The following is a 13,128-nucleotide window of genomic DNA, read 5'->3' on the forward strand; positions in this document are numbered from 1 at the left end:
GCTTCGTGAGAAAAAAAATAGAGGGTGGTGGCGGGGGGGGGGGGGGGGGTATAAATGCTTAGGGTAGTGGGCTGGGATAAAGTAACACTATTCCAATCTGTTACTATTCCAGATCTGCCATTAGTCCTTCTGCATAGGTCAAAATGGCTTGGGCCCCGTCCTAACAGGTTGGGGCCATGGTCATATGGGTGGCTCCCAAGCCATTTTATTTATTTACCCTCAGGGTTAAAAAAGACATTACAGAGGGGAGGGGTCACAGATAGACGGATTAAGCGCAAAACAATGTCATTACTGTTTATACAATATTAGCTGTTACAATAATATTGTAAACACAAAAACAGTATTAATGCAATACACAATGTTAAGTCGAAATAAATGGAAAACGTTACATTAAATTGATACCTTAAGCACAAGAGGACTTTGAACATTGCAGTTATTGCACTCATAAACAGCTCAGTCTTGAATTTGAGACATTTGGGAGGGAAGACAATTCCAATGTACGTGGCATATACGAGTTCAAGAAAGTGCGAGTTCTGCACAACTGCATACCAACTTTATGAATGTGATCCAGTCGGTTGGAAACGTACTGGAGAGGAAGAATTGTCTGGTGACGCACGTGTGGATGGTAATGTAACTTATCAAAAAGGACTAAGTGATGTATTTTGCGACGCATTGCGAAAGACAGTAGATTTAGACACAATTTAATAGTTAGTTATACTGGCGGTACGGCTGTATTCCGAAAGAATAAAATTAAGGGAATTGTTCTGAACCACTTCAATTGCATGCGATAAATTTTCCTGAAATGCATCCCACGTTGATGCAGCATATTCAAGCTTTGAAAGGTGATTTCGAAAAATTGCGACCAACATAGCCGAGCGTATGGTTTGCGTTATTTACAATTGTAGGTTATTTGCACATCCCAAGTTAGGTTAGCTGTGATGTGTACACCAAGATACTTATGTGAAGACACATGTTCCATTGGTATGTTATTTAGAAGGTAAGCAGGCAGTGTGTTAATCGATCTGGACACATGCATAAATTTACACTTAGTAATGTTCAATTCCATTAGCCATGTCTTGCACCATAACAGACTGCATCAAGGTCATATTGAATCATTGTTACGTTGTTGTCACAAGTTATTTCTCTGAACATTACACAATCATCTGCAAATAGGTTAATACTTGGTGAAACAGAAGAAGGTAAGTCATTTGCATAAATTAGAAAGAAGAGAGGACCAAGCACTGAACGCTGTGGTACACTGGAGTACAGTGTTGGGGCATGAATTAGTGTTGTTAGCTGAGATAAACTGTGAGTGGTTAAGGAGAAAACATTCAATCCAAGTCAAAGGTTTATGATCAGTGTTAAGTAGATGAAGTTTGTGTAGAAGCAGTTTGACGTAATGGTTCAGCGGAAACCTGCAAGATGGAGAGAAGTAATTAATAAAGGGAAAATGAGACATCCTCAAGTAATCACAACTGTGTGATTGTAAGAGTGCGCAGGGGGTACTGGAGGACTTGTGTTTGAAGAAAAATTATTTGAAAGCATCATGGAGGGCTAATGGCAGATTTAGAATAACAACAGATTGGAATAGTTTCACGTTATCCTGACTGGGGCCATGACAGTGAAAACATAGGCGTTACTTCTGGGGCAGCCATTCTCATCACTTGGGCGTTGCTTAATTACCTTGATCACTTCATTTACGAATGTTTGTGTGTGGCCCCTTCTAAGCACTGACATGTGGTCTGTTAAAATTATTCAGTTGACTGAATGGCTTAATTCTGGCACATTTTGGATCTGTGAAAGGGATGCTCAGTGTAGGATCATCGAACCTGTGTTCATATGAAACTGCTAACGCAGTAGACTGCCTCCAGAAAAACTCTTTTGGAACAAATTTTCTCATCTGGAGAGACAGATTTCTCATATTTCTTCATGTTTAATTGAAAAGTTGAAAAGAATGCCATGCTGGTACCATCCTGGTAAGTAGCAAAGAAATTAACTCCATTCTCCCGAACATGCTTATGGTCAACAGATCAGTGAACAGATCAGCTAAGGTAACTGCTCAAAAATACTCAGAGTCCTGCCTCATATCGGTGAACAGGGTGGCTAGAATAACATTAGCCCTCAGAGTTAAGATGAAGCTTTAGCTCGATGCCGCCTATTCACATACATGTAAAACGCAGAAACGCTTTTCTGAGATAACCACTGGGCCGACTTTAATTAAATTTGTTGCATTTGAGAAAGGAAGTTACATTCTAGTGACTGTTGGAAGCGGAATTTAGATTTAGCGACGGAAATTTTTAAATGGAACTTTCAAAAATTGGCAAGTCTGGAAAAAATAGAAGCACAAAGTTTACAAATTTGTAGCTGTGCACCTAGAACAGATATCGCAGTTCTGTAAACTGCATCCAAAGCGGACAGATTTGCTATGTCAATTTATACCTTACGTGAATTTGTTACATTGTTTACAAGGGTTTTGCAAAGGTTCTACTTGCATGTTAATGTTCTATTTGAGAGCCACGTATAACATATGTTTTGTCAACTTTAGATGTACTCTAAGTGCAACTTACAGAATTTTCATATCATTTTTCATTGCTGAGTTATAGAGTTGTAAACTTGATAGCTTCGTTTTCTGAATATTTGCAATTTATCTCAAGTTTATCAAGTTTGGTGTAGTGGTTGCTGAGAAAACCAATTTCTGCTTTCCCATGTAATTAGATAGGAGGCCCTGAGCTAAAGCTTCCCCTTAAGTTGCACAGCATATGCCATGCATGCATGTAAATAATATATTGTTGAGATGTACTATTTCGAAAAAGCATTTATTGCAATTCACAGTTAGAAATTGTACATAGCCTTTGTGGGCCTGTGGTGACAGTGTGCGCTCAATATTGTTCTCTAGATTTTTTTTTTTTTGTACATGTTATAAATATTTAACTCTTTGTCTTATGTTACAAATCTTCTAGTTTCATCTCTGGCACAGGTTAAAAAAATTTACTTTAACTAGCAGTGGTTGTCTTGGACTTTGGAAAAACTTGCAACTGTTGCTAACAAAGCCTGAGCACATATCCTGTTAAAGTTACGTCATCATGTCAAGCTGACCACTGGTTTTTGACAGACAGCTCAATGTGCGCATCTGCTGTAAGACATGTGCATCTGGCATATTATAAGCGCAGACTTAACTAATTTGTGTGGTCCGTAAACTCCAGCCTTGTTGCACTGGAGAAGTCCTTTCGTAGCCATGCGAGCTGTGCATTCTGCCAAGGTGACTGTGATTTGTGACTGGTTGCAGCTTGCCGGTAGCTACGAGGTGGTGGACCACACCTTCGATGCCGTCGTGGTGGGAGCCGGTGGAGCAGGCCTCCGGGCAGCCTCGGGCCTCGTGGAGGCTGGCTTCAAGACCGCCTGCATTACCAAGCTGTTTCCCACTCGCTCCCACACAGTCGCGGCACAGGTGGGAACAAAGTGAATGGCTGCTTCTGCTGCACTCAGTGTTCCATTCAGCCCTGTTGATGTCTAAACCCCACTTAACTGCCAGCCCAAATATTTTAATAGTAGTACACTTTGAAATGAAATTCCTGAAAGAAATATGAATTCAATTGGGGGAGGGGGGGGCAATGGCTAATTGACTACTTAGTTTGTACATGACCCCTTGTAAAGTGAAGCACATTCAGTATTTCCAGGCCTATAAGGGTGGCTGTCAATATATAAGCTTGCTGTGATTTTATGCTCTACTGATTCATTTATTGGGCTCACTTATCACAGACTTTTTTGGTTATTATCAAGTATAGTCTGATAAGGAAGTTTGTCTTCGTGATAGACGAAGTGCTGTCCTTTCATACAGTTCATTTGTCATATTTTTTTCCCCAGCAATTCGATAGAGCGTACACTGAAGTCATATCTGGTGAAAATTTTCCTTTGTTGTTTTGATCACCAGTGGGTGAACAATGGAATCCTTAGCCTGGGTGGTGCTCTCGGTCTATCACTTTCGTGGTTACAATTTTGTGTGGTGTGATGTTCTGCTTGCCGGCTTAGCCAATCGGTGTCCACTTAAAGTGATACCCTCGAAAGTGATTGATCAAAGAATACCACTCCTGGAGCCAACATTTCAACAAGGAGAGTTGTCTTAAACCTGGTAAGACTTTCTTCTTCTTTGCTCGCTGTCAGTCGCCTCGAGACGTCATGTTCCGGTGACCTCCTTTGAACTCCTCCGTTCTTGAATTAAAGCTGATAAGATGTCCATTCGAGATGTTTTATTTAACAACCCAATGTTTCAAAGTTGGTCTGGCTCCTTATTCAGGGATGAGATTGCGAGAAGCACAGGGGTGATTAGCCTGACTTCAGTTAGTTGACCCAACAAGGCAGATCTGTGCCAAATGTTTACCTCCGAGTCCTCCTGTCTTGCATGCAATCTCTATTGCTTCGTCTGCCGAGGTTGCTGTGCTTCTGTCAGCCTTGTCTCTCAGGACTATGCAACTGTCTTCTTTGCAGGGGGGCATCAATGCTGCCCTGGGAAACATGGAGCCCGATGACTGGCGGTGGCACATGTAGGTCTTTCACTGTCTTTGTTCACTTTACCTTGGCCTCACTGGCCTGTGGTCGCAAGGACGTGTGCAAAAGGGGGAGCACAGGAAGTGAACTAAGGAGCAACACTGGAAGTTCACCTTCCACCGAATGTGTTGCCGAGGTAGATGGTACAGAGCTACCTTAATCTGGAGTTCTAGCTTTAGCACCTGCAGTACAGTCAACGTCCAATTTTTCAGACTCACTAGGGGCCAAGAAAACATGAATACATGCCTTTTACTGCTCCCAAGTGCTCAAATCGCCACGGACACGTCCGAAATAGCTCTGGAGGCCTGCCAATACACTTATTAGGCATATCAATGCTCGTACTGTGGCAGGCAGTGGCGCACCGACGGGGGGGGGGGGGGGTTCGGGGGTTGTAACCCCCCCCCCCTTTTGTTTAACCCCTTTTCTTTCCTTGGGCATTTGAGTACTGCAACTAAGATGTAAGATGCGCAATCATCTGCACACTCGCAAAAAGCGCATTTTTTTACAATTTCTCGTGAAGAAATCGAAATTAGTGCTGTTTAGATGGTATTGGCAAACTGTCAAGCCGCCAGTAGCGCACTCAGAGATCCTGAGTGCGCTACTGGCGGCAGGAGACGGCGGGTGCACGCGTATAATTAAGGAATACATACTGTGTCCCGTGACAATTGCCCCTTCCCATTCTTGGTATGCTTCAATGCATAACACTGCTGTATTTAGGCGAAGCCGACTTTTGGGAACCGCCATTATGCAACGCGTTGTGCTTTCCGAGCTTCGAAGCAAGGATCACAAAGGTGGTAGCTGTGAATAGCAGTTCTTGTAGGCATCTTCTCGTGCCGTGTTCGAAGAGAACGGGCTAAAAGGTTTTTCTGTTGATCGATGCTCTTTGGTGAGAAAAACTGTAGTTTTTCACCAAGTGAAGTTTGCATTGTTGCAGAAACCTTTGTGCCTGCAGGTAAGAGAAAGCAGCAATGTATTGCTGTAAGTGGTCCACACAGTTAATCTGAATGCAGTCATTTTTTAAAGTTATTATTTATTTGAAAAGAAGTTTTAGTTAGGGGAAGGATTATATATAACCACGTAAGGACCACCAGAAGAAAGTGTGGCCCTAGCATTCCCGTAAAATTCTCAGATTAAGGCCTAAATTCTGCAATAGCTATCTATCTCTCCATCCTGGATGCTGACACATTTGGTAATGTTCAAATGTTATCTGCATATCTGTAAAGGCGGTGTGGCTCAGTACCACTATTCTTTGTGAAAGATGTGCTTATGTTGCTCTCTACCGCGGTTTTTATATATCAAGTGTTATACTCGCAGACGTTGTGCTAGTCATGTTGAGACAGATAAGTTGACTCATGTACCACTTTGACTCCATACAATGAGGCAGCAAGGGTGTGGTCATATGTCATTACTACTTTGTGTAATGATGTCGGCTCACATTGTGGTGTCATAGCAGATATCTTTTCCCGACTTTGTCCACAGTTCCAGTTCTGGGCTCGAATGGTTGTTGAAGGGGAAAAAATTTATCAGAATTAGCTGGGGGGTACCCACACATTATAGCAGAATTTCCAGTGGGCAGAGTGAAAAATGTCGGTCACTAGCTTGGCAGTCACTCTTCCTTGGTTTCTTCTCACAAATGAAGCCTCCCGATGCCACTACGGCTCATACTGCTGCTGCTGCTCATACTACATACTAGAGCACTCAAATGACAGGCATTAAAGCGCCCCTCACCAGGTCTGGCCATTTTGAGCTGACAAGTGCAGTGCATACCAGGCGCGCTAACGATCGTGTCTGCTAACTATTACATCCCTATGCGCTAGGGAAACGGCTTAAATTTAAAACCAAACTTATCCCTGCGGGCGCTGTGCTTGCAGCCAGAGAGTTGATGTCAATCATGCAAGTGCACCTATGCACATGTATGTGCTGTGACGTCATTCATAGTGACATGTGACCTCGAGAATTGTTCAATTGCAACAGTTATTTGTTTAATCTGTTGCTTCAATAGATGAATTAAAGTGTAATGAAATAATAAAACATACAAACAGAATGTCTGCACGCTTTTGTTTTACTTCATACCGTAGCAAGAGAGATGTACTTCCGTTTTGTCTGCTTGTTCCCATGTTGTGCAGTCGTGTGTGCTGAGAGCGAAACAATGTAATTTTCCACCGTGTTCTAGTGCGCAATCACGCTCTGTGTTCTGCTTGCGTCGTGCCTCAGTAAAACAAAGACACGCAGACATTTGGTTTCTAGGTTTCATTATTTCTCTAAACTTTAATTTGTCTATTGAAGCAACAGGTCAAACAAATAAGTGCTGTTGCCTTGAATAATTCTATAAATCACATTTCACTGAGAGCGAGGTCACAGCACATACATGTACATAGGCGCACTTGTGCGATAGACGTTGACTCTCCGGCTCGTAGCATGGTGCCCACGAGGAGAAGGGCAAATGGTGTTTGGTTTGAAATTTCAGGTCTTTGCTCGGCGCATAGCGATGTAATACTGCACTTGTCAGCTCAAAATGGCCAAACCTGGTGAGGGCCCTTTAAGGGGAGATGCAGGCCTTATAGTTGGGCATGTGGCCTCCCCCCTGATTGCAGGTATGACACAGTCAAGGGCTCTGATTGGCTGGGTGACCAGGATGCCATCCACTACATGACCAAGGAGGCTCCCTTTGCCGTACGAGAGGTGAGCTTTCCCCATTTGGCCAATGGTCAGCCATCGAAAAGAAAGTCTCTTAAACTTACTCATTACATATTATGTATGGTAAGTTATCTGTATGCTCTGCTACTGCAGGCACATAAATGGTTCATGCATTGTACCAGAAGTGTGGTTGTAGAAGTGCCTGTCTTCCTGGTCACTAGTGTTGTGCTCACTTGGTCCTTCACAGTTGGTTTTGGCCAAGAAGTGTTTCATGACGCTCTTCCTCTTGCTCGTGTGCATGCAGCTGGAGAACTACGGCATGCCATTCAGCCGGACGCAGGATGGCAAGATCTACCAGCGGGCCTTTGGCGGCCAGTCGTACAACTTCGGCAAGGGCGGGCAGGCCCACCGGTGCTGTGCCGTTGCCGACCGCACGGGCCACTCCCTCCTGCACACCCTGTACGGGCAGGTATGTGGGCAGCACACCCACCAACAGCCTTGGCTGTGTGATTTACTTGACTCTATGACACAGTGCCATTCTGAGCTCAAGGATTTGGGTTTGATTGGGATGACCACGTCCCTACGGAAGCAAAAATGCAGTCGGGCACTTTTTGCTCTCTGGCTCTGAAAAAGGTAGTGAAGTTATGTTGTGCTGAATATCTCATGAGATTTTAATAGTCGACCTGTGTTTTACGGCAATCATCTATTGCATAGACAGTTTTCTTTTCCAGTTTATTTTCCAAAATACAGAAGGGTTTTCCTACCCTTACGGGCAGGTAGGTGTTGCAGGTTATCGTCATTTCGTGAAGGTCACTCTACACGACAGATGAAAGTGTGGACCACGCATCGCATGACTATATCACTACTTCGTGCTTAGCCATTGTTGGCACTGCACAGGTCGAACCAACGAGCTGGGACCTACGAGCTGGGACCTTTTCATTGTTTGGTTCAGCGACATTTGCCGCTTGTAAAAAGTTCCATAATTGGAAGGGCCACTGCAAGTTCGTGCAAACCATCCCCATCCCCTTTCTCGCTCTATCCGTCATCTGCGCACACGGTCAGTGCACTAGTCACATGACACTTTTGTGCCCGCCATGTAAATCCTAATGTTTTGAGAGGTAGCTCAAAGCTACAAAAAAAAAAAAGACCGATTTACATCTATGAACGTTATTGAAAGTAATAGGTCACCATATGGTGTGGTTCAAAGATAGCGGCCGTGAGCAACACACTGCTTTTGTTGGCGAGGTGGTTTGTTAGCATTCCCAATAGTATCGTGCTGCTGCTGCGAATAGATCTACGTCGATTCAGCACCAAACCGTAACTTCAGTCGCCGGCGCTGATTAGACCTAATGGCCTGTCTGACGACTCTTGAAGCAACATTCGGATCCGCAGGCATGCGTATCAACTTTGTGCGCTTAAGCTCCCTTGTGGATAGAAAGCTCCGAACTGCGTGAATATGTGTGTGTGAGCATGTGCATCTGATATGATCTGCGTGCCTTCCTGGGGCTTATCGGCCCGATCTTTGCACATGCTTTCGCACTTTCCGAAATTTGCGCGTCGCATTATCGTTTCGATTAGTCCTGCTGACGAGCAAACCTTGTACCTACTAAAACTGCGCACCATGAAATAGGCTGCATGCGTTCAGGCACCGACTACTGCAGGTGTTTCACCAACTATACCGAATACAGTGAAATCTCGTTAATACAATTCTTCATAATATGTTTTTTGGGATAATACGTTTTTCTTTTCCTTGCCAACGATTTTCGATTGATGTGTTTTTTGATAATACGATTTTCCGACAATACGTTTTATTTTCCAGTTCCTGTGAAGATCTTATCAATGAGATTCCACTCTATTTGAAAAATTGTATACTAGTAGTTGTTCTATTTGGTGATATTCGAGTATTTGCACACACCTGTTAATACCAATTATATGCATCAATATTAAAATTTTTTTTCTTCAATGATTATAAAGTTTAAAGAGTGTTAAAAAACACAGGTGCGCTATCATTACATTGAGTTAATAAATATGTAATTGCAATTTATTTTACCTCCTAAAAGCAGCCGAGGTGCAGTAATGTACAAATTTCCTTGCTGCATAATTTTATGCAACTGGTTGCTGGATGGAAATCAGATGCACTGCCTCTGATTGCGAGTCTCATTGAATCAGTGTTTGTTTTTATGCTATCCAGCTGAGAGCAGTGAGCTCCAACTTGCCACAGTATAATACTTTTTTTGTGTGTGTGCTTAAGAGTGCATAAACACCCCAGACATCTCTTACTGGTGTTGTGTTAGCATATCTCTGTTAACCCGTGTTCCACTTGTGCATTGCTAGTTTTTATTGGCACACAGTTCAAGTAATTGCCCACTCTTTCGCACCGTGTGGCATGTGTTTTGGCCAGCTGCTCGCTGTAGTCTGTCTCGAGCACTGTGATGACTTCAGCCTTATCTCTTCTGGGTTAATTGGCTCCATGCAGTCGCTGAGCTTCGACTGCAACTTCTTTGTGGAGTTCTTTGCCATGGACCTGCTGATGGAGAACGGGGAGTGCCGAGGCGTGCTGGCACTATGCATGGAGGATGGCACCCTCCACAGGTTCCGGTCCAAGAACACTGTCCTTGCCACTGGGTGGGTGGGCACCCTCTTGAGTGCATTACGTTCACAGAGAGTACAGTAACGAAACATATTTCTTTTGTTGAATTTTTTTTGTCTCTTTCCTGTCTTGTTGTTTCGTCATATTGTTTGACATCTTTTACATCATAACAAGGTTCTCCAGTGGGCGGTAGGGAAATGCCGCGCACTGCTTTGATTGGCCGCCTGCCCTTTTGAGGGGGGCTCAGCAATGACAATGGTCGATTTCATCATAATTTCAGATTCTTTTCGTTTTCCGATTCCCAAGTGTTTTCTTTCTCGCGTGTGGAAATATTAGAAAGGAATCTAAAAGTTTAGAGAACCAAAATCGCACGGCTTTCCATTGATGCAAGCCGCCATCTTGGTACGACAGTAAAGACGAAAGATCAGAGCTTCAGGTAGTAGTTGCTGCACCGTATTTTCGCCGTGCAAAACTAAAAGCACAAGCAGCAAGCGAGAAAAGGAAAAACTGGCATCATGATTCGCTGCTGCTGCCACGTGCATACAGCAAGGGCTCCTATTGGCTGACGCAGATTTGAATCACTGGCACACATTCTGCACGCATGTTGACACTGGCAAGCTGTGCATTTCTTTATCCCGACCATTCTTTGTGATCGCGGAAGGCTACGTTGCTGGCTTGCGTTTCTACAGGTAATGCGTCCACAGTGCAAAATTGTTGAATATACCATTGAAAATGGCAAGGCCAGTTTGGTTGTATTGAATATACACAGGTATGCAACTCCCCCACACCCGGTCACAAGATAAACAGTCTATAGCTGAGCAACAGGCAGGTTTTTGTTTTCTAGCTGGTGCACGCGACACATGTGCTCATCCTCAACGCCTTCCTCGCTTGTGCTGTGCGCAGGGGCTATGGCCGCACATTCTTCTCGTGCACATCTGCGCACACGTGCACAGGCGACGGCAACGCCATGGTGACTCGAGCAGGGCTGCCCCTGCAAGACATGGAGTTCATCCAGTTCCACCCAACGGGCATCTATGGCGCTGGCTGCCTCATCACCGAGGGTGAGCTCGGCTGTTGCCAAAGTCAGACTGCAGTGATTGTATAGCAAAGTACTTGTAGTTAGCTGATGCACATGACCCAATCACACCATAGCTGTATGTTTCTGCCAACAAACCCCTGGTGGTTGTTACACCCCGGTGCTCTAGAAACTAAACTCGAGGCAGAGCCAAGTTCCATGTGTTACTCTCCAGTTTAGCATCCTACCTACGTGTTGACAGTTTTGTCGAGTCACAAATTCTGCCACAAATCCCGTGCCCTTTCACCGGTTGCCCGAGACATGTACAACGATTCCCACCCTCTGCCATGCCTCGTCAATCCACCATCCACTCATATGAATGCATCTAGGTGGTGAGCGAACCAGTCACATGACATTTGACACATGGACTAGCCGGGACACGGCGTGAAAATGTATCTTTCGTCTCTGACTCTCAAATTCAACAAAACGATTCCTTTTCTCATTTAAAATTAGTTTTTGCAATTGCCCAATAATCCAGAAAACCTTGCGGCTCCTACTGTGCAAGAAAATTTCACCGGCGACTATAATCATTTGCATAAAAGATCGAATTTAGATATAATGAAGTAAATTGTCGATTTTACTGACTTCGTTATATCGAGGTTTAACTATATTATCTTGGAGTGCACAATTGTGCCTGCAGTGCCACAAGGGGCTGGTTAATTAACAGATAGGTTGGCGAAAGAATTTACTGACATTGCTTGCGTATTTGATCAAATGAGCTCATTGCAACGAGGGAAGGTTATGACGGTGGTCTCTGCCTCCTTGGCTGTACAGGCTGTCGTGGTGAGGGTGGCTACGTCATCAACAGCGAAGGAGAGCGCTTCATGGAGCGGTACGCACCCATTGCCAAGGACCTGGCGTCACGGGATGTCGTCTCGCGGGCCATGACCATCGAGATTCGAGAGGGCAGGTCAGCAGCTTCTGGTGCCTCGAGTTGCATGAGACATGGCTCTTATACCAAAATTCTTTTACAGTCTTTATTCTTAGAGGTATGGGGCTGAAAACTTTTACATACATGTAATGTAACGTTCAGTGGAAGCTTGTTGGTACGATCCCGTTACGTACGATTTCCTGGCGCCAGCATTCTTGATCGAGAACACAAAAAACGATCCAATAGAGTTGCGCTTATTTTTTACTGGTTCATGCGTTCCCGGAAAACACTATCTTTCGGCGCCAACGTTCAGTACAGTGCCAAACTGCAATCGTATGATCTGTTTTCCGGCCACCAGATCCCATGTAAACAAGAAAATGCCGAAGATGCGCACAATCGAGAACAGTAGCCACTTGCAGCGGCAGTTTCACTGCAATACTCACCTACCCATCTCGGGTGAAAATGCCGGCGAGCACTCAGTTTCTTATTCCAGTACCAGCGAATCTCCTCCTGGGTCGTCACATGCCGCATTCACAGCTATTGCCGCCAAGCCTATTGCGATAAGCATCCTCACCTATCTATATTACAGCGCATGGGGTGTACAGTAAAACCTCCATAATTCGGACTTCATAGGAACGAAAAAAAATGTCCGAATTAAACGAATGTCGAATTATCGAGGGTATCAAGAAAACGATAAACAAATGCTTACTACGTCAACACGCTCTTATTTACTGAATGAATCATAAAATTTTGTTTCTATTTTGTGCAAAGACAATGGGGAAGCTGCAATTCACGTCATCTCGTCACTGATTAACGTTCGTGGCGGTGAAGGTCTCGCGACTTCCTTCACAGCACGGTCGCGGCACGTGCCTTTATCTGAGACACGCTTTGTACTACCGCGCGCACACGATTATTTTTTCGCCAATTGAGATGTCGACGATGCTCTTCATCTTCGACAGTTCTGCACTGAGTAAAAACGAAACTATTGTTTGCCGCAACCGCAGCTGCTGTCAACGCGATCATGCACCGCAACCTTGCGGTTCTGAAGGCGCGCGGCCGACGCATGCACTGAGCCAAAACGAAACTACTTTTTGCTGGAACTGCTGCGAACGAAATCGCGGTCGCTGTCAACGCGATCATAGATGGAGACTACGCAGTCATGAAGCCACCCGGCCAACGCAGTGCTATGCGCGCCGGCAAATGCAAGAATAAACTATTTAAAGGCTCAAATAGGCATGAAGCGTTCTGGCATTGCTGTCATTCCCGTACGATTTCCACTGATTGCTATGGCGATGCAAACTCTGTCGCTTCGTTTTGGTGGATGCTAACGCCGTTATGGCCCGTTTGCGTCGCACATTTGCGGTGCTCGCCGAGCTCCGACAGTTGTCCGGATTAACCGATGTGCACCCA

At 44.6% G+C, this 13,128-nt stretch overlaps 1 protein-coding gene across 1 annotated transcript in view; it reads left to right on the plus strand.

Moving 5' to 3' along the window:
- The window catches only part of LOC119450820 (succinate dehydrogenase [ubiquinone] flavoprotein subunit, mitochondrial-like), a 43,136-nt gene that overhangs the window by 4,488 nt on the left and 25,520 nt on the right, over positions 1–13,128 (plus strand). Inside the window, exons 3-9 of the mRNA XM_037714314.2 lie at positions 3,287–3,448; positions 4,486–4,541; positions 7,140–7,227; positions 7,487–7,651; positions 9,659–9,807; positions 10,676–10,833; positions 11,622–11,757. Coding sequence (XP_037570242.1) covers positions 3,287–3,448; positions 4,486–4,541; positions 7,140–7,227; positions 7,487–7,651; positions 9,659–9,807; positions 10,676–10,833; positions 11,622–11,757 — 914 coding nt within the window. The remainder of the gene's footprint in view (positions 1–3,286; positions 3,449–4,485; positions 4,542–7,139; positions 7,228–7,486; positions 7,652–9,658; positions 9,808–10,675; positions 10,834–11,621; positions 11,758–13,128) is intronic.

Source organism: Dermacentor silvarum, chromosome 4 (assembly GCF_013339745.2).
Source record: "Dermacentor silvarum isolate Dsil-2018 chromosome 4, BIME_Dsil_1.4, whole genome shotgun sequence".
In the NCBI taxonomy this organism is placed as follows: domain Eukaryota; kingdom Metazoa; phylum Arthropoda; class Arachnida; order Ixodida; family Ixodidae; genus Dermacentor; species Dermacentor silvarum.